General features: G+C 41.0%; 1 protein-coding gene across 1 annotated transcript in view; it reads right to left on the minus strand.

The window, feature by feature from the left end:
* The window catches only part of stk32a (serine/threonine kinase 32A), a 70,788-nt gene extending 46,652 nt beyond the window's left edge, over positions 1-24,136 (minus strand). The window contains exons 1-4 of the mRNA XM_031826923.1: positions 23,871-24,136; positions 19,497-19,552; positions 19,104-19,255; positions 5,371-5,544 (exon numbers count right to left, since the gene is read on the minus strand). Of these exons, the coding sequence (XP_031682783.1) occupies positions 5,371-5,544; positions 19,104-19,255; positions 19,497-19,552; positions 23,871-23,922 (434 nt within the window). The 5' untranslated portion in view covers positions 23,923-24,136. The remainder of the gene's footprint in view (positions 1-5,370; positions 5,545-19,103; positions 19,256-19,496; positions 19,553-23,870) is intronic.
* Between the last annotated feature and the right edge of the window lie 3,795 nt (positions 24,137-27,931).

A 27,931-nucleotide genomic window follows, 5' to 3' on the forward strand; every position in this document is an offset into this window, starting at 1 on the left:
GTTGAAATTGGGCACGCTATTTATCCAAAAGTGAAAATGCTGCCCCCTATACCTTAAGAGGTTTTAAGCAAGTCAGCTTTATCAGCTATCTTTTTTTAAAGGCAGTAAATGAGGCTGAATGAACTGTTTCGCTGCCAGACTAGAATCCTCTGACAGCCAGGTATAGCAGTGGTAAGGTGTAGGGACTGCTTTTGGGACTCTGCTGTTGGGACAGCTTTATGTAGGCAATACAATTAATGTATTGTTTAGTGTTGTGTTGTGTAGTGATTTTGCAGGGAATGCATCCCACCTTTATTTTGCCCTAACAAGATGTACATGCAAAAATCCCCACTGAGAAGGTGCTTCTCATTTCAAGCACATTTTCGTCCCCTTTCCTTCTCCTTGCCTCCTCTCCTCGATAACCTTCGACCTTTTTCAAAAGGAGGCCAGAGAGGACGGAGGAGAGAGGACGCAGAAGTTGAGAAAATCCAATTGAGAAAAGGCCTTTGACTGTGTGGAATTTCATTGAATTGCACCAAATTAAATTCTACTTCCTGTCACTCAAACTCAAATTCAATTTCTACATCCTGTGTGATGTGGTCAAATCAATTCAAATTTCAACTCATGAGTTTTGAAAATCAATTTGAAAATTATGAATTAAGCCCAGCTCTGATCGGTCTCTCTTAAAGGATATGTTTTTTTTTTACAACCAAATCTCAATGTATGTTGTCAATGACATGTTAAGGGTCCAGACACCTTTTTTGTGATTTTACATGTTTTTGATAAATATACCCCAAACAGCAAATCACTTCCTCATCCTCAATCTAAGAGACTAGTCAGGATCGAGGCAAAGACGATCGGAGCAAAGTACAGAGAGATCTTTGATGAAAACCTGCTCCAGAGCGCTCAGGACCTCAGATTGGGATAGGGCTCACCTTCCAACAGGACAATGACCCTAAGCACACAGCCAAGACAATGCAGGAGTGGATTCAGGACAAGTCTCTGAATGTCCTTGAGTGTCCCAACCAGAGCCCAAACTTGAACCCGATCAAACATCTCTGGAGAGACCTGAAAATAGCTGTGCAGCAATGCTCCCCATCCAATTTGACAGAGCTTGAGAGGATCTGCAGAGAAGATTGGGAAAAACTCCCCAAATACAAGTGTGCCAAGCTTGTAGCGTCATATCCAAGAAGACTCGATGCTGTAGTCACTGCCAAAGGTGCTTCAACAAACTACTGAGTAAAGGATCTGAATACTTATCTAAATGTGATATTTCTGGGTTTTTAAAAAATACATTAGCAGTTTTTTGCTTTGTCATTATGGGGTTGTGTATGTAGACTGGTGAGGGGGGAAAAACAATTTAATCAATTTTAGTAGAAGGTTATAATGTAACAAAATGTGGAAAAAGTCAAGAGGTCTGAATACTGTCTGAAGGCACTCGACTTCAAGAAATTCGGACTTAACCTCATCAATCACGATGACCTGAGTTCTGTCAGTAAGATAATCATGAAACCACGAACAGGCATCAGAGCTCAGGCCTATCGAGGACAACTTATTCAATAAAATAGCATGATCAACAGTATCAAAAGCTTTTGACAGGTTCTCAAACAAAGCAGCACATTTCATTTTAGTGTCTAAGGAATTGACAAGATCATTAACAACTAAAGTGGATGCTGCGATAGTGCTATGCCCAGGCCTAAACTCTGACATGAAAATGTTTAAAATGTGTATTGACACTTTTGCCTAATCACTTATACTAGTCTTGATAGGAATTATGGATAGTTTTAATGATCTTTAAGGAAAATAGTTGTATTGAACATTGTCAAAATACATTTCTCAGATAAAAAATATCAAAGTTGTACATTTAGGAAGGAAATGGGTTAATAATTATTAAAGGGAAAATCCAGCCAAACTCACTCATTCCTTTATGTTACAGTGTTAAATAACATTATTAAGATGTGAGAACAATATTTTATGTGAACAAATGTTTCATTTTGACGTTATAATAAGGCTTGTAGCAACATAGAAATTTGTGGAAATCTGTTGCAGGTCAAGTCGACTACCAAATCCACAATGCAATGCTCTCTCTATGGGCCAGCTGGCTAGCTAGATAGCTAGGTAGCAAGAAAACGCAGCTATAAACAATAATACCAAAGATAATATCAGCATGTGAAGTAGCTAGTTAGTGTAGTTTGTTTTGGTGATTTTACAGGTTTCTCCTTTCTATAATATCTCTGGCAATGGCACCATGCAATGTACCCTGGACTAAAGAGGCAGACAGGAAAAATGTGCCAGACCCTCCGTTAAATAACACAGGTAGGAATATCGCAAAAATATGATCAATGGCTCATTCGAGAGAAGACATTCTCCCGAGTTATCACTTTATCACAGTGCTACGTCATACCGGATGGATTTCTGCCTGCTTGAATGCCAATAACTCAGAAACACATGAAAACATGAAATGACACATGGAATTGATAGAACATCAATCAGAGATGCACAAAAACAATATCACATAAAAAATGGGTTAACATTTCCTTTAAGATCACTACTATCCCCGCCCTTATGGAGTGGCAACACAAGAGATCATTTCAATACTTCTGGAATATTCCCTGATAACAATGTTAAATAAAAAATGTGGGTTATTGAGCCAACAATGATGGGTGCTGCACACTTGGTCGGAGTGCTAGCAATGAATCCAGGACTTCTTTTTATGTTAGTAACCTTAAAGAAAATCTTGGACTATCATTTATTTGATCATTCAGCAAGTTTCCCCTATCAGCATCCAGCCCAATATGTAACGCTCGTCTGTGATGGAAGAAGAGGAGGACCAATGCGCAGCGTGGTAAGTGTTCATATTTTTAATAACGTAATGAACACTGAACAAAACAAATAAAACGGCAACGAACAGTCCTGTATGGTGCTGGAAAAACACTGAACAGAAAATAATCACCTACACCACACAGGTGGGAAAAGGCTACCTAAGTATGATTCTCAATCAGAGACAACTAGCGACACTTGCCTCTGATTGAGAACCATACCAGGCCAAACACAAAAACACCACATAGAAAAAGGAACATAGACAACCCACCCAACTCACGCCATGACCATACTAAAACAACGACATAATAAAAGTTCCAAGGTCAGAACGTGACACAATATCATTGTGAATAGGCTTAGAAGTTATTTCAAAGAGGTAGCCCGCTGAAATAAAATGGTGATTAAATGCATCAATGATGCCATTTTTTTTCCCAGAACGAGGCCCATGTCTGAATAAATTTGTTGTGGCAGAAAGAAGGAAGTAGAACCCTTCAGGGATTTTACATTTTTCCAGAATTTAGCCAGGTTTCAATTACAATCCAAAAGGTTACATAATAATTCCGGAGTGTACCAGGCATTCGATCTACCTTTAACCCTTCATTTTTTGAAGGGAGCATGATTATCCACAACAGTAATGAAGACATCTGTAAAAAGGCTGAAAGCTACATCAGGTTCAGGGAAAGCTGAAATACAATCAAGGTCACTAAAATAAAGATCATGTAAAAAAGCCTGTTCACTGAAGTTTTTAAAGTTCCTCCTTGTGATGTCACTAGACTTAGATTTTTGTATTCTTACATCTCTAACACAAAGAACTGGGCAATGTTCACTAATATCTTGGGTGAAGTCACCAGTATTTTAGTCTGGTGTAATCGTTGAAATAAGATCAATCAGAGTTGACTTTTAAGGCTCTTTAGAGTTGGGCCGTGTAGGCTTAGTCACCAGCTGGGTTAAGTTTAAATCATTACACATGTCTTTTAGATTGTCTGAAGCCTGCATTTCCCAATCATAATTTAGGTCACCCAGGATAATAACTTCTGATTTAGTATAAGAAAACAACAAACTAGTTAACTCCTCGAGTACACAAAGGTTAGCAGAGGGAGGACGGTAAAGACCCCTATGACAGTTATGGATACATTTTTCCCCAAACAAAGGTTGAAAGATAGCTCAAAGTTTTTGATAAGGGAAATGGATTTCGTTAAAGAGACAGCGAAGAATGGCCACCACCTCTACCCTGTCTATCGGTTCTGAACACATTATAACCCTAAATATTAATAACAGAGTCCCAGAATGTCTGCATAGCCCATATCTCCATGTAATCCAGTTTAGGAAGTAAGCTCCTAATGTTCAGATGGATCAATCCAAGTCCTTTATGGATTTTAACATCACATAACTACGTTCAATAGGCAGTTGCAGGCTCTTTCTGATGGCTGATATTGATATAGTTGATATGGCTATAAGGTTGCATAGAACTCCCCCATTGGGTCTACTCTACTCTATAGAGGAAAGACTACAACCAATGTCAATATTAGGAACTCTCAGAGTAACCAATGATGGAATGTTATTAACTGACTTGCATGGGCATTGGTTGCTATCGTGCATCAACCCAAGCCCTCTATGTGATTTGAAAACCAGAGTGGGTATTACATTGGTACATTTAAACTAATAACACTGGGTGAGCAGACCACAGTGGACTTCTCTTTTGAGCTAACAATAGCAGATCTAAGAGTGGAGTTCAATTGAATGAGTAGAATATTACAACTGACTCCTGGCAGTATAGACAACAGAACGACAGTAATGCTTAGAAAGGATGGGAGGTATTACCTGAGCGGTGCTTGGACAGTCTTGGACTGTAAAAATCTTAACGCAGCCTTGAAATGTGACGAGAGGGTCCAGGATCCTAGATGGCTTGGGTTGAGTCCTTCATCTCTTTAGAGCATCTTTGTTTGCAAAAAGTGTCCGAATAGTCAATAAAAGTTATGAGTGGCAGCTGTCTTTAAACCAGATATGAAGTGCTATGAGCCTGCTGAACTTTTCGCAGCTTCGACCCAGCGACGGCACGGGGCCAGAGCCTTTCAGGGTGTTGATGAGCTCAATAAAATCCTGTTTCATTAGCTCTGATTGACCCTTTTTGATATAATCTGATTCCACACAGGCTACACAGAAAATCGAACAGCTGGATAGGGGAAACGTCTCGTGTTGAGCAAAAGGGAATGTAACATTGTGGATAAAGTTTGGAATAACACAATTGCATGTGTACAACATCTGAAGACCCGCATCACTATACTGAGAGCTTTGCCGTTTCTAAAAGATTGCATATGTGTGTTTTTGGAGCCTTTGTTCATGTTTTTTTGGGGGCCCTCATACTACACAATGAGGATGAGGAAGTGATTTGCTCTTTGGGCTGTTTCTTTAAATCGTGAAATCTCAATAAAAAATTATCTGGACCCTTCTATAACATGCCATTTACATTTTTGGTTGTGAAAAAAAAAGAAAAGATTTGGTTGTAAAAAAAATAACTTCTCTGGGGATGACGATGTGGATGATGATGATGAAGGTGTCTCTCCCACTCACCTGTGGATGATGCGTTTGCTGCGGAGGTAGCCCAGCGCCAGGGCGTTCTCACAGACATACAGCTTGACAGTGCTCTCTGAGAAGTGAACATTCTGCTGGAGGTGGTAGCGCAGGTCTCCTCCCAGCAACAGATCCACTACCATGAACATGTCCTCCTCATCCTGGAACGAGTACCTACAGGAGAGGAGAGGGAGGAGGAGGAGGAGGAGAGGGAGGAGGAGGAGGAGGGTGTGAAAGAAGAGGTGGAGGAAGAGGAGGCGGAAGAGGAAGATGTGGAGGAGGAGGAGGAGGATGAAGAGGTGAAAGAGGAGGAAGATGTGGAGGACGGGCTTGTGGAAATGGAGAAGGAAGAGGAGGAGGAGGAGAGGGAGGAGGAGGGTGTGAAACAAGTGGAGGAAGAGGAGGCAGAAGAGGAAGATGTGGAGGAGGAGGAGGACGAAGAGGTGAAAGAGGAGGTAGAGGAGGAAGATGTGGAGGACGGGGTTGTGGAGATGGAGAAGGAAGATGAGGAGGAGGAGGAGGATGAAGAGGTGAAAGAGGAGGTAGAGGAGGAAGATGTGGAGGACGGGGTTGTGGAGATGGAGAAGGAGAAGGAAGATGAGGAGGAGGAGGAGGATGAAGAGGTGAAAGAGGAGGTAGAGGAGGAAGATGTGGAGGACGGGGTTGTGGAGATGGAGAAGCAAGATGAGGAGGAGGAGGATGAAGAGGTGAAAGAGGAGGTAGAGGAGGAAGATGTGGAGGAGGAGGAGGTCGAAGAGGTGAAAGAGGAGGTAGAGGAGGAAGATGTGGAGGACGGGTTGTGGAGATGGAGAAGGAAGATGAGGAGGAGGAGGAGGATGAAGAGGTGAAAGAGGAGGCAGAAGAGGAAGATGTGGAGGAGGAGGAGGGCGAAGAGGTGAAAGAGGAGGTAGAGGAGGAAGATGTGGAGGACGGGGTTGTGGAGATGGAGAAGGAAGATGAGGAGGAGGAGGAGGATGAAGAGGTGAAAGAGGAGGTAGAGGAGGAAGATGTGGAGGACGGGGTTGTGGAGATGGAGAAGGAAGATGAGTAGGAGGGGAAGGGAGAAGAAAAGGAGGAAGAGAAAAAAGGAAGAAGAATAAGAAGAATATCAGCCTATGACGTCCCATATTTCTTACATTTCTTACATATCCTAACAGCTTACAAGGTTTGATATTATTATATTGTGTTGGGAGTCAGAAACCAAATTGCTGTAATGTGACTCTTATGCAACTTGCCTCGGGGCGACAGGTAGCCTAGTGGTTAGAGCGTAGGACTTATAACTGAAAGGTTGAAAGATCGACTCCCTGAGCTGACAAGGTACAAATCTGTCGTTCTGCCCCTGAACAAGGCAGTTAACCCACTGTTCTTGGGTTGTCATTGAAAATAATAAATTGTTCTTAACTGACTTGCCTGGTTAATAAAGGTAAAACATTTTTTATAAATAACACAAAATAGAAGAAACCAACACACCAACATCTATTCAAAGCAATTACCTTGGTTCGCCAATATCCAACATGTGAACAAGTTCAATTAAAATTTTGTGTGAGGCATGTAATGAAAGTGGAGGGTTAAATTATCAAGGCTAAAAGACAGCGCTGCAATCTTCACGACTACATGATGCAAAAGCCAGCAGAATATCCCCTTATGACGTAAGGTGCCGGTGAGCTCTCACAATGACTAAGCCAAGCCAGAGATGTCGCTAGTTATTCTAAGCCCAAACTAATTCCCAGAAAAGGCTATTCGTTAGTGGCTAGTGATGGAAACACCACTCAAACACACTGATAGAACTGTTCCATCGAAAGAAGAAGCTTTATGTCAGGTGTGGTATGACAGAGCACATCCATCTAACAAGGACTCCATCCATCTAGCAACCATGCAGCGGAGTGCCACAGCAGGCCTGCTACATCAGACCTTGCCTGTTCCCCTACTTTCCCCTGTTCCCCTACTTGCCTGTTCCCCTACTCCTACCCATTGATTTCACGTGACGGAATTCCCACTGTGATCTGTACTTGGCACTGTAAAATCATTTGTGTGAAAAGTATTTCACTCAAGACCTTCCTTGCTTGACTAGCCTTGAGTGAATCTCCAAGGTAATCAACACAGATCAAAGGCAACTTTACACTTTCATTCTGAACATTCTGTTAGGTTCCACAGAAGTTTCTTATCTACTTGTTCGAAGTTCAGTGTAGTCATTTACGTCAGCGATCCATCCATACACTATCTTGTCACCTGTCAATGGAAGTGAAAGGTTTATTAGTGCTTCCATGTGTAACTGATGTGAAACGGCTAGCTTAGTTAGCGGTGGTGTGCGCTAAATAGCGTTTCAATCGGTGGCTTTTGTGGAGCGATGGGTAACGATGCTTCGTGGGTGACTGTTGTTGATGTGTGCAGAGGGTCCCTGGTTCGCGCCCGGGTATGGGCGAGGGGACGTTGTAAAGTTATACTGTTACACATGCCTTTACTTCCTCCGTGAATAATACCAATCATTGGCTGGCATTCAACTAAGGATGGAGGGGGGCTTGCTGCAGTAGGAGGACATCATGCCAATGATTTCAGGGTCAGTGAGTGTAGGATGGAGGGGGGCTTGCTGCAGTAGGAGGACATCATGTCAATGACTTCAGGCCCAGAGAGTGTAGGATGGAGGGGGGCTTGCTGCAGTAGGAGGACATCATGTCAATGACTTCAGGGCCAGAGAGTGTAGGATGGAGGGGAGCTTGCTGCAGTAGGAGGACATCATGTCAATGACTTCAGGCCCAGAGAGTGTAGGATGGAGGGGGGCTTGCTGCAGTAGGAGGACATCATGTCAATGACTTCAGGGCCAGAGAGTGTAGGATGGAGGGGGGCTTTCTGCAGTAGGAGGACATCATGTCAATGACTTCAGGGCCAGAGAGTGTAGGATGGAGGGGAGCTTGCCAACCCTAAGTGTAGGATGGAGGGGGGCTTGCTTCCGTCAGGGAAAACTCACCACTTTGTCCTCTCAGCAGCTCAGGTAGAATGGCTTGTTGGTCTATGGTCTGTCATAGTCATTGCAGAATAGAGCTTAACTGGTGTTTGGTGAGATCTCACTGTAAGTGCAACACAGTGAAAGCATAACACAGGAGAGTGAACACTACCTACTGAATAGATGTTACAGAGCTGCAGAGTGGCTGTCTAACATCATTCCCTCAGGGGACAATGCCTTAAGGTTCACTGCTATAGGGTATTTCTCCTAAAAGGTTCACTGCTATAGGGTATTTCTCCTAAAAGGTTCACTGCTATAGGGTATTTCTCCTAAAAGGTTCACTGCTATAGGGTATTTCTCCTAAAAGGTTCACTGATATAGGGTATTTCTCCTAAAAGGTTCACTGCTATAGGGTATTTCTCCTAAAAGGTTCACTGCTATAGGGTATTTCTCCTAAAAGGTTCACTGCTATAGGGTATTTCTCCTAAAAGGTTCACTGCTATAGGGTATTTCTCCTAAAAGGTTCACTGCTATAGGGTATTTCTCCTAAAAGGTTCACTGCTATAGGGTATTTCTCCTAAAAGGTTCACTGCTATAGGGTATTTCTCCTAAAAGGTTCACTGCTATAGGGTATTTCTCCTAAAAGGTTCACTGCTATAGGGTATTTCTCCTAAAAGGTTCACTGCTATAGGGTATTTCTCCTAAAAGGTTCACTGCTATAGGGTATTTCTCCTAAAGGGTTCACTGCTATAGGGTATTTCTCCTAAAAGGTTCACTGCTATAGGGTATTTCTCCTCCTAAAAGGTTCACTGCTATAGGGTATTTCTCCTAAAAGGTTCACTGCTATAGGGTATTTCTCCTAAAGGGTTCATTGCTGTAGGGTATTTCTCCTAAAAGGTTCACTGCTATAGGGTATTTCTCCTAAAAGGTTCACTGCTATAGGGTATTTCTCCTAAAAGGTTCACTGCTATAGGGTATTTCTCCTAAAAGGTTCACTGCTATAGGGTATTTCTCCTAAAAGGTTCACTGCTATAGGGTATTTCTCCTAAAAGGTTCACTGCTATAGGGTTTTTCTCCTAAAAGGTTCACTGCTATAGGGTATTTCTCCTAAAAGGTTCACTGCTATAGGGTATTTCTCCTAAAAGGTTCACTGCTATAGGGTATTTCTCCTAAAAGGTTCACTGCTATAGGGTATTTCTCCTAAAAGGTTCACTGCTATAGGGTATTTCTCCTAAAAGGTTCACTGCTGTAGGGTATTTCTCCTAAAAGGTTCACTGCTATAGGGTATTTCTCCTAAAAGGTTCATTGCTGTAGGGTATTTCTCCTAAAAGGTTCATTGCTGTAGGGTATTTCTCCTAAAAGGTTCACTGCTATAGGGTATTTCTCCTAAAAGGTTCATTGCTGTAGGGTATTTCTCCTAAAAGGTTCACTGCTATAGGGTATTTCTCCTAAAAGGTTCATTGCTGTAGGGTATTTCTCCTAAAAGGTTCACTGCTATAGGGAATTTCTCCTAAAAGGTTCACTGCTATAGGGTATTTCTCCTAAAAGGTTCACTGCTGTAGGGTATTTCTCCTCTAAGATGCATAGATTTTAAAAAGGCTCTGCGGTGAGCCTGCGAAGCCTCAGTGTCTCGTGGGGAACGCAGGGTTGTAAATTCGGCAAAGAGTATGAGGGACATCTGCAAAACAGAGCAGATTAATGGCTGCCTTTTCTAATAAACATACAGTATTTTTTTTGAAAAAAGTAGAGAAGAGATGGCGCCGCCCACTAACCAGTGTATGATGCTCCTGAATGGCCGGGAGCACCCTGCGCCCCATAAATCACACAGACAGACAGAGGATGATAACTTAGGCCCACAGACGATGGTGTCATGATGTCACCAAAGTTTCCCAGTGTTCTGTCAAGAGAAGGGCTGAAGGAAATTGTAAACCCAAAGTTAAGGAGGAGAGGAACTCACTCCTGGGAGCCTCTGCAGCTCTGCTGTCTTTAAAGCGGCAATCTGCGATTGCTAAAATGCATGGTATATGGCCATTGTAAATATAAATTATAAATGCCTCATGAGCTTAGTTCAACTGTCACACTCCATGAGAACCCTAAAAATAAGCTTGTTTTACTTGTTATTGTAAACAAATCCTGTATAGCCTCAAAACATGATTAAATCTATGATTATGGATAGTCAGTCCTTGCACCATAGCTCTGTCTATAAATTTGAGAGTGGTTACATTTCTCTAGCCCCATTACTCAGCTGTTCACCGAAACAGTGGTGGGGTGTCCGCTGTGTTGTTGTTTGAACTGTAGATTTCCCCTTTAAAACGTCAAGAAATCAGTTGTGAGATGTTAAAGTACCTCTGAAGAGACAGTCTGACATGTTGGGGAGCTGGGGGATAGTTTGACAGAGCCACTGAGGGAAGTCAAAGCACCTGAGATCAAACACATGTAACTATCACATTAACATCAGATGCTGTACTGTATACACTCACTGACAGTCTTCTCATGGGTGACTGTAGGTAAGAGTGGACTAGTTTAAAGTGTTGGACAAAAGTCTGAAAAAAGAAACAGGAAATTGAACTGTTTAGAAATCACTAACTTACGGTTGCCACACCTGTCAGGTGAATGGATTATCTTGGCAAAGGAGAAACACTCTCTAACTGCGGTCGTAAACAAATTTGTGCACAATATTTGAGATAAATAATATATTTGTACATATGGAAAATTAATCAGATCTTTTATTTCAGCACATGAAACATGGGACCAACACTTTACATGTTGCATTTATATTGTTCTGACATGGTACAGGTGTCTTCTTTTTTTAAGCCCATTACCACTTGTGTGAGATACAGTATATACTTTCGATTCAGAGTAGATTTGTTAAAAACTACCAAGAATATCGCTGTTCGAGCATAAATTAGCCCAATGCAGTAAAAAGTGAAGTATTTGGTCCCATATGCATAGCATGCAATTATTACATCAAGCTTGTGACTTTACAAATTTGTTGGATCCATTTGCTGTTTGTTTTCCAGATTATTTGTGCCCAATAGAAATGAATGGTAAATAATGTATTGCGTCATTTGAGTCATTTTTATTGTAAATAAGAATATAATGTTTCTAAACACTTCTACATGAATGTGGACGCTACCACGACTACGAATAATACTGAATAAATCGTGAATAATGATGAGAGGTCAGCGTGTCTTTGGGATATGATATTTGTGCGTCTGTAACTAATTAAGTATGCGAGAAATGGCAGTGGAAACTGGAAAAGCCTCTATGGGCAAATATTGATATAATAACCATCATATTGAAGTAAACTTGGAGTAATACAATTATATGGTGTGTGGTCCTCCCACTATGACTCGGGAAAGCATGCAGTTTATTAGGATACAGATCAAATAAATCATGATGAACTTCACAAGGTGGTGAATGTGCACAGTGATCTTGACGCTCCTTTCCAATAAATATCGAGGGTCCTTTTCTGGTGACATGATCATTGATGCTTGAGTGCCATTGAAAAAATACAAATATTCTGCTCTGATCCATAATAATCTCATCATGTAGACTATCCTACCCGCACAGCCTACATGCACTGTATCCTCGAGCTGTTGGCTACTTAGCTAGAGCGAATGTGCCAAGACCAGAGTAGGCACATTTTCTATTTAATGCAACAGATTTTGTGACAAAACTGTCGGTAGAGTTGAAAATGCGTTGGGAACACATTGAACTTTAGATTTGTATTCAGTACATGAAAACTTAAGCGAAAAGGTACATTTTGTGTGCATTATGTCGTCACACTGATTTTTATCGCAACAAGTCCATTTGGTGGAAACACCACTGGTGGGAACACATGCATATTTTCTTTGTGCAGATTATAGAATATTCGCATGAAAATCTGTCACCAATTGGATAGAAACCTAGTTTATAATGGAACCAAAGAAGTGATTGCCACACATTCTGAGGACTAAAACCTTGTCTAGTGAGTTAGATGTGTTTAGAAGGGCTTGCCAGTCAGATCTAAGAGAATCTAAGCATCTCAGTAGTGCTGTGCTCTGCAGGGCAGTGCTCTCTATTTCTCTCTACAGAGCTCCTTCTGATGTTGGGAAAATACTCCTGGTTCAGCGGAGTCTGCCGAGGTGAGAGCGTCTGGGAGCTGTCACTAGCACTTACATAGGGAGAGGGACATGAATTGCCTTGTTTCCTGCAGGAGAAATATCCGTTTATTTTCCTTTACATTGTGGGCACTTATGGGGGAGAAAAGTAATGTTAGTTATTTTTCTGTAATGTAGTGGCATGATCCAGCCAGCTTCCCCTCCTAAAGCCAGTCGGAATATTCATGAAAGAACGTGTTGGTTTAGCTGGAGTGGCCTGGAGAAGGGGGGATAGCAGTTCCTACCGGGAATCGATAGTGCACGAAGAGTCCGTAGCCTACTGGAGAAAGCTTAATCTAGTAGAAAATCTGATTCTTATGTTTCACTGGTGGTTTATTATTCTTGTTCCCACAGCACTCTACTGAAGTGGGAAGTTGGTGAAACCTAACCATTATAGAATCTTATGCGGCGGTGGGGGAAATACGTTTAGAGGGTGTAATACAATACAATGGGTGTTTCTCAATATACAAACAACCGTGCTCCACACTCTCATGTTCCGAGTGTAGTCTCTGACAATGTTCTTTTGAGTACGTTCTTGTGAGGATGAGAGTGTTGAGAATGCATAAAACCTTACATTTGAGAAGCACTCCCCCTACTATATTACCCCACGCTTCACCTCCCATTCACTGAACTTTCTTCCAGCCAGGTCAACGGCAACAATAGACGAAACAAAATTTACACAAAGCAAACGTTTAATTTCATAACTATCAGCTAGATATGTGAATCGTAATAATCTAGCTAACCAGACAGTTTAACAGGCAAAGTGAACTAAAACTAATTGTATGCAAAATAGATGTCAATTCTTCGTGGCTATCTGGCTAGCTAACAGTAATAACTAGTCAGTTAGCCCTATTGACATATTATGGGCTTGCAATCTAGGGTACGTAGGCAAGTAAACATGCCAAAACTAACACAGCATGTATTTATTAATGTATCAAGATAAAATATTTTAGTCAGGCAACATATGAGATGTATAGGCAACATTTCATTCCGAAGTCGGAGTGTATTTTCTCTCGCTTCAGCTCAAATAATGGCAGCCATTGATTTCAAGAACTTTTGCATTGCTCGTAATTGGTTACGTCATATTTCTTTGCATACTTTCCATAGAAGCTTGCATCGATGCATGCTTCAAAATATTTACAAATGGAGTACGCAATCGAGAAGTGCCCTCCGTGCTCCGTTTCGCATACTTGGATTTGGACTCAGAGGCTGACCCTCCTGTGCTCCAATATGTGTGCTCGGAGCACGGTAGTATGCATTTTGAGAAACACCAAATGTAATAATCTATCATTTATGTTCTTAACCCTGGGCAACATGGGCCTGGGAGGCTCATAGGGATATTGGTATCCACAGTACTCTACCAATTACATATTGTTCAATTCAAAACGCTCCCCAAAAATGATTATTCTTTTTTTTTTACAGAAATGCACTGCAATTTAAGCTTTAAACTTTCTCTCTGCCTTATGGCAAAATGGTAGAATTGCAGGATAATAGCTTTAAAGCTGCAACAACAGGAAATCTCTCTGCCCAATGACAACATTTTGAGAATGCAGGAGCTTGACAATGGCAAAAATGTATCTCCGATGCCAAAACAGGCGGGCCTTTAAAATGTTCCAAGACTTGGTTCGTACAGTCCAAATACTGCTGAAGTCATAGTAAAACAATTTACTAAACCTCGAAGCCGTAAGACTGCTAAAAGGTTGGTTAAATAGCTAACCAAAAAGCTACCCGGACTATCTGAATTGATCCTTTTTTGTTTAACTCATCACATACTGTATGCTGCTGCTACTGTTTATTATCTATCATGTTGCATCGTCACTTTATTCCTACACCGAACAAAAATATAAATGAAACATGCAACAACTTCAAAGATTTTACTGAGTTACAGTTCATATAAGGAAATGTGTCAATTTAAATCAATTAATTAGGCCCTAATCTATGGATTGCACATGACTCGGAATACAGGTACTGTATGCATCTGTTGGTCACAGATACTTAAAAAAAAACTAGAGTCAATTGATGCACCTGTGCAACAATCTAAGTAACATAATGAAAAAATCCCATCAAAATCTGTCAGTTTAAACTAGAGATGGGCTGCATCTCAATCTACCACATCCACCTATGGCGGCCTTCAGCAATTCTGTCCCTACTCTCACACCATGCACGCTACAGAACTCAAGTGTCTTTGAATATGTATGAATACTTAGCTGCAATGGTCATCTGCCGTCTTGGCCTCGATAAATTACAATAAGCAATCACCACAGCTTACTGTAGAACTAAGACTATACTGTCCTAATGAGCCACATATGAGGCAGTGCAAACCTATCTAGAGAGCAAGAGAGAGAGAAAGAGCCATTTAGCATCCCCAGCAGGTTGTCAGGGTGGCATAAACTGCCACCTGTTCATTATTTTCAACAAGCCTGGGATTCTGATTAGTTTTCTTGGCATGGAGTCTCCCACCCAGGTCAGTTTGTTCTACCGCACATGCAGTTTGAAAACACCATTCAGGCCAATTTAGAACCAGCATATCTCACAGTAAGCTACTTCAGAGGTGGAATCCCGTGCAAAGAAAAGTAATGGACTTTGGACCAAAGGGTTCCAATGATGTTTTTCCTGAAAAATATTCACACCCCTTGACCTTTTCCATATTTTATTGTGTTACAGCCTGGATTTTAAATACATTTAATTGAAATTGTTTGTCACTGGCCTGAACACAATATCCCATAATGTCTAAGTGGAATTCTGTTTTTCATAATTGTTTTAAACAAATTGTTATGGCAAGCCTAAATAAGTTCAGGAGAATAAATGTGCTTAACAAGTCACATTATAAGTTGCATGGACTCCCTCTGTGTGCAGTAATATTGTTTAACATTCTTTTTTAATAACTACCTCATCTCTGTACCACAGGCATATAATTATCTGTAAGGTCCCTCAGTTGAGCAGTGAATTTCAAACAGATTTAACCACAAAGACCGGGAAGGTTTTCCAATGCTTCACAAATAAGGTCCCCTACTGGTACAGTAAAAGGGTAAAAAAAATGAGACCATGAATATCCCTTTGAGCATGATGAATTTCAGGGATTTCACCATGAGGCCAATGGGGACCTTAAAACAGTTACAGAGTTGAATTAATAGCTGTGATAGGAGAAAACTGAGGATGAATCAACAACATTGTAGTTACTCCACAATACTAACCTAATTGACAGAATGAAAAGAACAAAGCCTGTGCAGAATACAAATATTCTAAAACATGCATCCTGTTTGCAACAAGGCACTAAAGTAATACAACAAAAGTTGAGGCAAAGAAATGACATTTTTGTCCTTAATACGGAGCGTTATGTTTGAGGCAAATCCAATACAACACATTAGTGAGTACCACTCTCCATATTTTCAAGCATAGTGGTGGCTGCATCATGTTATGGGTATGCTTGTAATCGTTAAGGACTGGGGAGTTTTTTAGGATAAAAAAGAAACAGAATAGGGCTAAGCACAGGCATATTCCTCGATAAAAATCTGTTTCAGTCTGCTTTCCACCAGACACTGGGAGATGACATCACCTTTCAGCAGGAGTTGCTTACCAAGAAGAAAGTGAATGTTTCTGAGTGGCCGAGTTACAGATTAGACTTAAATCTACTTGAAAATCTATGGCAAGACCTGAAAATGGTTGTCTAGCAATGATCAACAACCAATTTGACAGGGCTTGAAGAATTTTGAAAAGAGTAATGGGAACATTTTGTACAATCCTGGTGTGGAAAGCTCTTAGAAACTTACCCAGAAAGACTCACAGCTGTAATTGCTGCAAAGGTGCTTCCACAAAGAATTGACCTGGGGGTGTGAATACTTATGTAAAAAATACATTTCTGTATTTCATTTTCTATAAAATCTAGAAACAGGTTTTCACTTTGTCATTGCGGGGTATTGGACGTAGATGGGTGAGAAAAAACAAACCATTTTGAATTCAGGCTATAACAACAAAATGTGGAATAAGTCAAGGGGTATGAATATTTTCTGAAGGCACTGTAAGTCCAGATATTAGTTTCGCATAGTGGCCTATAATGCACAACATAATGTATATTCTAGCACATTTACAGCACATTTACTATAATGTATGTTTAATTGACTCCCATGTTGTATCTGTAATTGCCTCCAAATCAATTAAATGTTCCAAGGCCATTACTCTCTGGTTTACGTTGGAGTTTGCATATTTAGACAGAACAAACATGCCTTAAATCAATAACAAGAAGTCTAATGAATAGCTTATAGTTCAGCTCAATTTAATTGACAAAGTCAACACAGTGCTGATAGAAATACTGGAACAACTTTCACAATCAGATAGCCTACAAAAAGCAATCACTGACGCACACACACAAGCACACACACACACACACACACACACACACACACACACACACACACACACACACACACACACACACACACACACACACACACACACACACACACACACACACACTTAGAGAGAGAACTGAGGCCATCTCAGAAGTAGCTGATTTAAGCCTGCCTCTGCAGAACAGACCTGGATGAGTCCCCCCAATGTGACGGTGTTACATTGATTCCGGTCCCCCGGTTGACTGACAGCTCCCTTCAGCCAGAGGCTAATACTCCTTCAGCTGCTGTCGACCGTGGGGAGAAATTACGCCCCATCCCAGCAGCCCCGGCTGAGGAGGTACAAACTACAGTATGAGGCATCAAGGTCACCCTACTGTCTTCTGCCTTAACGCGCTTCACCTTCAGTTCACTGAGCTGCCTCCCCTTCAGCGAGACCATCCCAGCACTGTGACCTTCCACTAACTGACCTGACAACCTGCCAGAAGAAGGGCATACTAGTGTCCTGTAACATAACGTGATGTTTGAATAAACCAAGACACTGTGTGAACAGTGACGTTATGTAGAGAGGCCCCGGTGTGCATTAAGGGGATTGTGGATCACTCCCTGGGTCGTTTGGTACACAAGGTATAGCAGATTGTATGGCAATAAGACTAATAGGCGTGTTTACTGTATGCAGGTAACCTTCCTGGTTAAATAAAGGACAAATAGTGAAGAACTGTTTTTGACGCATTGAGACCATTACAAAATAAGCATGTTTAATGAAAGACATGAGACACTTCACTACCTCACTGATGCCAATGAACATTCTTGTCCATGCACTTCATTAACTTCAAGTTCTTGTTCTTCTTCATTGTCGATTCAGTAAAGCAATTTCTGCCTTGGGATGCTCGCCACAGGATGTGGAGTGAGATAGAAAATTCACCTTCAATAAAATCCCTTCCATCATTGTCTCAGCTCCATCCAGTTTCACTGACAGCAACAGCTCAGGATGACGCCCAGACCAGCCAGTTTCCATAAAGGCCCTGTCTGTCTCTGAGTAGGCACTTCTGCATCATCAATAGTAAAAATACATGCTTGCCTTGGTAGAGTGAGTGATGTGCAGCTGAGTCGGGCTCTGGGTCGGATGCCTAGTGTGTGTGTATGTGTGTGTGTCTCAGTCTCTCTCTCTCTCTCTCTGACTAAGTTCAGTATGTCTTTACAATGTACTTACAGTACCAGTCAAAAGTTTAGACACACCTACTCATTCAAGGGTTTTTCTTCATTTGACTATTTTCTACATTGTAGAATAATAGTGAAGACATCAAAACTATGAAAAAAAGACCACGTAGTAACCAAAAAAGTGTTAAACAAATCAAAATATTTTTGGGATTTTTCAAAGTAACCACCCATTTGCATTGATGACAGCTTTGCACACTCTTGGCATTCTCTCAGCAAAGATTCTTGAGGAATTCTTTTCCAACCGTCTTGAAGAAGTTCCCACATATGCTGAGCACTTGTTGGCTGTTTTTCATTCACTCTGTGGTCCAAATCATCCCAAACCATCTCAATTGGGTTGGGGTCGGGTGATTGCGAAGGCCCATGTTAATTGAAATACTACCTCATGAAGCTGGTTGAGAGAATGCCAAAAGTGTGCAAAGCTGTCATCAAGGCAAAGGTTGGCTACTTTGAAGAATCTCAAATATATAACCTATTTTGATTTGTTAAACACTTCTTTGGTTGCTACATGATTCCATTTGTGTTATTTCATAGTTTTGATGCCGTCACTATTATTCTACAATATAGAAAATAGTCCAAATAAAGACAAATCCTTGAATGAGTAGGTGTGTCCACACGATTGACTGGTACTGTACTTCAGTCATCCTTCACAAGTAACTACCCACAGGATTTTCAAAGACAAAAAGTCTGAGATTTTGTTCCACTTTTTTTGTGGTGTTTGTCCTCCTCCATTCTATACGTCAAAGCCTTGGCTGAGCAAACATAAATGTTAGATTGGAGAGGGCATTCAAGCTTCTGCCACTTTCAAGGTGAGAGTCCTCTCGCTACAGATGCTTTTTCACTGTATTCAAAGCCCTTGTTCCTAACAGTTGCTGTTGTTTCTTTCTTTCTTGTTCCTTTCTTTCTTTAACGAATGCTCCCCCCCCACACACACGCACACACACACACACACACACACACACGCACACACACACACACACACACACACACACACACACACACACACACACGCACACACGCACACACGCACACACACACACACACACACACACGCGCACACACACACACACACAGAATGAGCCTTACCAGAAGTTGACAAGGAAAGGATGCTCGAGGTTCCGCATGATCTGCATCTCCTTGAAGACATTGCGGACCTCGTTCCGTTCCACACACTTCAGTTTGTTCATATACTTCATGGCATACATTTTCTTTGTGTCCTTCTTCTGCACAATGCACACCTAGAGAGAAACAGACACTAGCTCTGCATACATCCTGCTATCAACGGAGTTTACTGAATGGGTTTCTTGCTGAACATTGCATTGTGGTTTTACTTAGATGTAAACACAAGCTGTAAGAAAGTTATTTGATAGAATGTGAAAGTACTGTTCTACTGCATCTGTGGCTCCTATTGTCAAGACAATTAAGAACCGATTGTTTCAAGTGGAGGTTGGACTCAGCAATTTACCAAAACAGACTTACCTTCCCGAAACTTCCTTTCCCGATAGCCCTTAGGATCTGGAAGTGGTCAAAATTGACTGGGGAAAGAAGAGGAGCATCTCTTTATTTTCATATTCGCAAGAAAACAGCATACAATTTCATACAATCATAATCTTGTTGTATTACATAGAGCATGCACGAGAAAACACTAAATGGCACTAGAAACAATTGACATTCAGTGTCCTTTTTAACTTATGTGAGGCAGTGTTATTATCTCAAATGGAAAAGGATCTAAATGTGAAGTAATTTCGGCCGGGGTAAGTGGGACTACACTCCCAGTCAAAAGTGTTATGCCCATTGGGGGCACAGGGGCATGTGCTCAGATTTATCCTGTTGTAAAATATACTGTATATATATATATATATATATATATATATATATATACACATATATAGTTTTAATGGAGATTTTTTTTGTTAAATGTGTTGTTGTTTTTCTGTAATACTGCTTGTCAACTAGCAATTTTATGAAGTTGGCCCAGACAGGTTCCCAATCTCACACCTCATAACTATCTGCAAAGAAGCCATTTCAGGTTATCAATGAAGTTAGAGTAGCTAGCTTGTCTAACTATCTTAGCTGGCATGCCTGCTGGCAAGCAATAACTAAATGCACTGATGATTTTTGGGGTGCAGGACGCCCCTGCTCCCAGGCCCAATTTAACCCGAACCTGCACCAGTTATCGGTCTAATCTCAAAAAACATTTATATTCAATTGGAACCAGTTGTGGCCTGTCTTCACAGCCATGGCAATCGAAACATAGGGTTATCCCTCTTTCTATCTGCCATCTCCTAGGGTGACGTGCAGCTGCCACCAACTCTCGCTCTGGCCCCGGTCATGTGACCTGGCCGGTGTACCCCCGCCGAGCAGCGACACCTCACATCCCCTCGGAGTGGATGGATTGGATGTGACAGTTAATGATATGCTCTGTTAGTCCTGTATCAGTGGCACTTCCCCTCTCCGCTACTTGTGTTTCACTGTTCACTACAGGCTCTGAGCCTAACTCTGGTTCTGATGGGGTTTTAGGGAAGGAAAGCGGTGGTTTGACTGCGAGGAGAGCAGAGCAGCGGGTGCACAGAGACAGAGGCTGTGGGTGCCGGTTACTTACTCTTTCTCTATCTCTCTGTCTGTCTCCCCTCCCCCTCTCTGTGATGATCACAGAGGCAGGAAGCTCTAGCGGAGCCCCATATACACTAGTACGCAGCCATGACTGAGTAAGTCATGCGGTTGCTGTGGCGACTGAAACAGAACCCACGGGTCCCAGTCAGCCAGAGTGTGAATAAAGCATGATCACCAGACAGGCGTGCCCATTAAGAGAAGTGAAAGCCCCAGGGGACAGACAGGCAGACATGGAGGGGGGACAGGTCACAGCTTTGGCATGATTGTCAACAGAACAAAGTCACAGAACAAAGAACACTTAATTCCCAATCCCATTCTTAATAGACTTATAAAGCACTCAGTCCTGTTGATGTACTAAATCTCTCTCTATGGTTCTCTATCTGTAATTTGTCCTGTTATTTCTCTGGCCAACACCAATCCCAGGTGCCCAGGCAGTAAATTCAGGGCATTGGAAAATTGAACATTCAGCTGCAATGTCAAAGCCACAACAACAATGTCAAGGAGCACTCCAGTTATTTTGAACTCCCAAGTACAAATCCAAGGCACACATGACTTTTATTTCTGAGGTGATGACTTTGTCCGTAATGAGTAACTAATGGGATCGATGGCAGAAGCTAACGTTTAAGGAAATAACAAATGTTGTAAGAAATGTATGACGATTATTCTGGCAATGGCATAAGAATACCACGTGGCTGGAGTCACAGCAAACAATGTCCATAGTGTACACTCTAGAAAAGATGCTGTACAAGTGTACAGATATACAGTTGAAGTCGGAAGTTTACATACACCTTAGCCAACTACATTTAAACTCTAAAGTTTTTCACAATTCCTGACATTTAATCCTAGTAAAAATTCCCTGTCTTTGGTCAGTTAGGATCACCACTTTATTTTAAGAATGTGAAATGTCAGAATAATAGTAGTGAGAATGATTTATTTCAGCTTTTATTTCTGTCATCACATTCCCAGTGGGTCAGGAGTTTACATACACTCAATTAGTATTTGGTGGCATTGCCTTTAAATTGTTTAACTTGAGTCAAACGTTTCAGGTAGACTTCCACAAGCTTCCCACAATAAGTTGGGTGAATTTTGGCCCATTCCTCCTGACAGAGCTGGTGTAACTGAGTCAGGTTTGTAGATCTTCTTGCTCGCACACGCGTTTTCAATTCAAACGTTTTCAATTCTATAGGATTGAGGTCAGGGCTTTGTGATGGCCACTCCAATACCTTGACTTTGTTGTCCTTAAGCCATTTTGCCACAACTTTGGAAGTATGCTTGAGGTCACTGTCCATTTGGAAGACCCATTTGCGACCAAGCTTTAACTTCCTGACTGATGTCTTGAGATGTTGTTTCAATATATCCACATAATTTCCCCTCCTCATGATGCCATCTATTTTGTGAAGTGCACCAGTCCCTCCTGCAGCAAAGCACCCCCACAATATGATGCTGCCACCCCCATGTTCCATGGTTGCAACGGTGTTCTTCAGCTTCCAAGCCTCTCCCTTTTTCCTCCAAACATAAAGATGGTCATCATGGCCAAACAGTTCTGTTTTTGTTTCATCAGACCAGAGGACATTTCTCTAAAAAGTACGATCTTTGTCCCCATGTGCAGTTGAAAACCGTAGTCTGGCTTTTTTATGGCTGTTTTAGAACAGTGGCTTCTTCCTTGCTGAGCTGCCTTTCAGGTTATGTCGATATAGGACTCGTTTTACTGTGAATATAGATACTTTTGTACCTGTTTCCTCCACCATCTTCACAAGGTCCTTTGCTATTGTTCTGGGATTGATTTGCACTTTTCGCACCAAAGTACGTTCATCTCTAGGAGACAGAACGGGTCTCCTTCCTGAGCGGTATGACAGCTGCATGGTCCCATGGTGTTTATACTTGCATACTATTGTTTGTACAGATGAACGTGGTACCTTCAGGCATTTGGACATTGCTCCCAAGGATGAACCAGACTTGTGTAGGTCTACATTTTTTTTTCTGAGGTCTTGGCTGATTTATTTAAATTTTCCCATGTTGTCAAGCAAAGAGGCACTGCGTTTGAAGGTAGGCCTTGAAATACATCCACATGTGTATCAGAAGCTTCTAAAGCGATGACATCATTTTCTGGAATTTTCCAAGCTGTTTAAAGGCACAGTCAACTTAGTGTATGTAAAGTTCTGACCCACTGGAATTGTGATACAGTGAATTATAAGTGAAATAATCTGTCTGTAAACAATTGTTGGAAAAATTACTTGTATCATGCACAAAGTCGATGTCCTAACCGACTTGCCAAAACTATAGTTTGTTAACAAAAAATGTGTGGAGTGTTTAAAAAACAAGTTTTAATGACTCCAACCTAAGTGTATGTAAACTTCTGCCTTAAACTGTACATGTATCTATAGGTACAGGTATGTCAGCTTTCATGTATGTGTGTTTTTCTCTGAAAAGGAGAGCATTCACTCTGTCTGTCACAGCTGACCTACCAATAAATAATCCTTTGCTAATGCTTTGTCACCTTCATTAATTTGATACAGCTAAACATTTGCATAACACGTTAGCCTACTCCCACTGATGTGCTCTATAAGCTGTTACAGTAACTGTATTCTAGTGAGTGAAGAAGGTTAGCTGTAGAAACCTTAGATCATCACTTATTGGCTTCCAAAATGTAAAACACCCTCAGATGACAGCTGATTCATTATGTAATATATAGAAAAAACATCTTGTCTTTAATTAAAAGGGAACCAAGTGACAGCCCTTGAATTGCTGATGTACTCTTAACTCTGTCGACTTGTTGGGGTTTTGTCAAAGTGAGTGAATTCAATCTAGAGGATTTGTCACATTCAAAGATGTTGAATTCCACTTAGCTAGTATATACTGTAAGCCCAGCACAGTGCATAATTACACATAGAACTATATTACACATTATATTACATATATTACACATATAGCTATATTAATAATAATAATTATATGATCTCTATAATACACTGTCTGCATACCTGAATGATAACTACCATCACACGTTTCAGAAACACATAGCTACCTTATGAGACTTTAAGAAATCTGTTAGGAACCGTGGCTTTACTGATGCTTACATTTCTATCGATGTACTGCATCTTCTTCATCTGTTTGTTCAATCTATCGTCTTCATTTTTGATACAGAGGCTACTGGAGTACACTCAGAGAAGACAAATCCAAAAGGAGAAATGTCTAATAGTCCTCATTGCCCACTTTATAACAGGCTCGTTCTTTACTCACCCTCCTCTGTGTCATCGGTGACGGAAGCCTTGTTGGATTGTCCCAGCCCCATGTCTGTTCCTGTAGTCCCCAGCCAGGCAGGTCCCTCTCAACTCAGTATGGAATAGCTGTCCCACAGCCAGGGAGACATAGCCTGGAGCCTGGGCTGGACCAACCTACCTAGATCCACCGGTTGGGTTGATTGGAACTTGGCCTGTACTCTTCTCTGTATTCTATGGTTCCACACCCAGGGGTGTGGCTCTATCTCTGACCCCCCTTAACAGGAAACCAAACTATATAAGAGAAGAACACACAAACATGACACAATGTGTCAAAATCAAGAAGGGAGGGGGCTGAGTGGTTGAGCCAACACATCACGGTAATGCTCTAATCGTGTTAGTAGGAGATTGTCGAGAGATGCTCTTTCCGATTGTGAACTTGCCAAATTCTTTCGAAGGAGTAAACCCAGCAAACCAAAATTGGTTCTGTGAAAGTTCCCAGAACATTCGTTAGGTTGCAACAAATGTTCTCCTAACACAAAAACTGTCCAGTCGTGATGATGATTATAGAATGTTCCTAGAAAACATTTAAACACGTTCTTTAAAGCTCCCCAGAATGTTTCATTATGTTGTGGGAACAGTCTGGTGAGAACATTGGGGTGACATAACAAATGTTATGTTCACAACAACAACACAAACATGTCTAGTTGTGCAGATGATTCTACAATGTTTATTTTAGGCTGCAAAAAAAAAATCGCAAAGCACATTCACCTGAGGTTACAAAAACATTCAGATAATGTTTGTATTAGGGTGCACAACCCATTCCTTTGATGTTGCAAGAATGTTGACAGAACAGCCTTTCTGAGATCTTTAAAGGATCCCAGAACATTTAATTAGGTTGTGGGAACAGTGTGGGTACATTACAAGAGATAGGATCCAAAACCACAAATGTACTCAGTTGTGATGACATTCATACAATGTTTAAGTTAGGTTGCACAGGACATTCCTATAATGTTGTAAGAACGTTGGCACAACTTTTGGTTCCCAGAACATTTCAGAAGCCCTTTCAGAAGTCAAATGACCTAGTGGCCTCAAATGACCTAGTGGCCTTATTAAATTTTTTCAAAATTAAAAAATTTATTAACATAACTTCAAAAACCAGCTGAAAATCTGGTGTTTCTATGTCAAACAGTTTTGTTATATTTTAGTCTTCTGTAATGTACAGTATCAGTCAAAAGTTTGAACACACCTACCCCTTCAAGGGTTTTTCTTTATTTTTACTATTTTCTACATTGAAAATAATAGTGAAGACATCAAAACTATGAAATAACACATATATAATCATGTAGTAACCAAAAATTAGTTAAACAAATAAAAATATATTTTAGATTCTTCAAAGTAGCCACCCTTTGCCTAGATGACAGCTTTGCACACTCTTGGCATTCTCTCAACCAGCTTAACCTGGAAAGCTTTTCCAACAGCCTTGAAGGAGTTCCCAAATATGCTGACCACCTGTTGGCTTCTTTTCATTCCCTCTGCGGTCCAACTCATCCCAAACCATCTCAATTGGGTTGAGGTTGGGAGATTGTGGAGGCCATGACATCTGATGCAGCACTCCATCACACTACTTCTTTGTCAAATAGCTATTACACTGCCTGGAGTTGTGTTGGGTCATTGTCCTGTCGAAAAACAAATGATAGTCCCAATAACCGCAAACCAGATGGGATGGAGTATTGCTGCAGAATGCTGTGGTAGCCATGCTGGTTAAGTGTGCCTTGAATTATGCTTTACGGTGGGAACCACACATGCGGAGATCACAAAGACATGGCGGTTGGATACCAAAATCTCAAACTTGGACTCATCAGACCAAAAGGACAGAATTTCCACCGGTCTAATGTCCATTGCTCATGTTTCTTGGCCCAAGCATGTCTCTTCTTATTATTGGTGTCCTTTAGTAGTGGTTTGTTTGCAGCAATTCGATCACGAAGGCTTGATACACACAGTCTCCTCTGAACAGCTGATGTTGAGATGTGTCTGTTACTTAAACTCTGTGAAGCATTTATTTAAGCTGCAATTTCTGAGGCTGGTAACTTTAATGAACTTCTGGGTCTTCCTTTCATGTGGCGGTCCTCATTAGAGCCAGTTTCATCATAGCGCTTGGAAGTTCTTGCGACTGCACTTGAAGAAACTTTCAAAGTTCTTGACATTTTCCGGATAGACTGACCTTTATGTCTTAAAGTAATGATGTACTGTCATTTCTCTTTGCTTATTTGAGCTGTTCTTGCCACAGTCTTATACCAAATAGGGTTATTTTCTGTATACCACGCCTACCATGTCACAACACAACTGATTGGCTCAAACACATTAAGGAAAGAAATTCCACAAATTAACTTTTAACTCCAGGATGCTGGTCTTTTAGGCAGAGTTGCAAAGAACTGACTGGCCAATAAACAGACTGGCCAATAAACATAAATGATTAAGATGGGTAAAAGAACACAGACACTGGACAGAGGAACTCTGCCTAGAAGGCCAGCATCCCAGAGGCATCTGTTTCTCAAACTAGACAATCTAATGTACTTGTACTCCTGCTTAGTTGTGCACTGGGGCCTCCCACTCTTCTTTCTATTCTTGTTAGAGACCATTTGCGCTGTTCTGTGAAGGGAGTAGTACACAGCGTTGTATGAGATCTTCAGATTCTTGGCAATTTCTCAAAAGGAATAGCCTTCATTTCTCAGAACAAGAATCGATTGACGAGTTTCAGAAGAAAGTGCTTTGTTTCTGGCCATTTTGAGCTTGTAATCAAACCCACAAATGCTGATGCTCCAGACACTCAACTAATCTAAAGAAGGACAGTTTAATTGCTTCTTTAATCAGGACAACAGTTTTCAGCTGTGCTAACATATTTGCAAAAGGGTTTTCTAATGATCAATTAGCCTTTTTAAAAATGTCAAAGTATAAACTTGGATTAGCTAACACAACATGCCATTGGAACACAGGAGTGATGGTTGCTGGTAATGGGCCTCTGTACGCCTATGTAGATAATCCATAAAAAATCTGCCGTTTCCAGCTACAATAGTCATTTACAACATTAACAATGTTTACTCTACACTATATTTCTGATCAATTTGATGTTATTTTAATGGACAAAAATTTGCTTTTCTTTTAAAAACAAGGACATTTCTAAGTGACCCCAAACCTTTGAATGTTAGTGTATATTGTACAGTAGTAGGTGATATAGAGACACATGGCATTTTAATTTCATTCATAAGACATTTTAACCGCCTTTAATCATACAGTACAAACACAACCCTATTTTTTTTACACTTCTTATGTTGACAATCTACACATTTTTTCAGTCACAGGACATTTTAACAGCATGTAATCATACAAATCAAATCAAATGTTATTTGTCACATGTGATAGTGAAATGCTTACTTACGGGTCCTTTTCCAACGATACAGAGTTAAAGATGAAAAAATAAAAAATAAAAATAAATAGTGACCCGAGGAATAAATACACAGACAATAACGAGTAACAATAAGAAGTAAAAATAGCATAGCTATAACATACAGGGAGTACCAGTACCGAGTCACTGTGCAAGAGTACGAGGTTATTGAGGTCGCTATGAACATATAAGTAGGGGTAATGTGACGTACATGGTGAGTGTGAAAGTGTGTGTGTATGTGTGTGAGTGTGTGTGTGGCATCAGTATGCATGTGTGCGCATGTTTTGTGTTAATGTTATGTGTGGGCGTATGTAATGTGTGTATGTGTGTTGGGGTGTCAGTGTAAGTATGTGTGAGTGTGTGTGCATAGATTCAGCGCAAGAGAGTTAGTGCAACAAAGGGTCAATGCAGGTAGTCCGGGTCACCATTTGATTAGCTAATTAGCAGTCTTGTTTTGCAGTCTCATGGCTTGGGGGGGGTAGAAGCTGTTCAGGGTCCTGTTGGTTCCAGACTTGGTGCACTGGTAATGCTTGCCGTGCGGTAACAGAGAGAACCGTCTATGGCTTGGGTGGCTGAATTCTTTGACACGTTTTTTTTTTTTCCTGATACTGCCTGGTCCTGGAAGGCAGGGAGCTCAG

The sequence above is a fragment of the Oncorhynchus kisutch genome, linkage group LG6 (genome assembly GCF_002021735.2).
Source record: "Oncorhynchus kisutch isolate 150728-3 linkage group LG6, Okis_V2, whole genome shotgun sequence".
Classification (NCBI taxonomy): domain Eukaryota; kingdom Metazoa; phylum Chordata; class Actinopteri; order Salmoniformes; family Salmonidae; genus Oncorhynchus; species Oncorhynchus kisutch.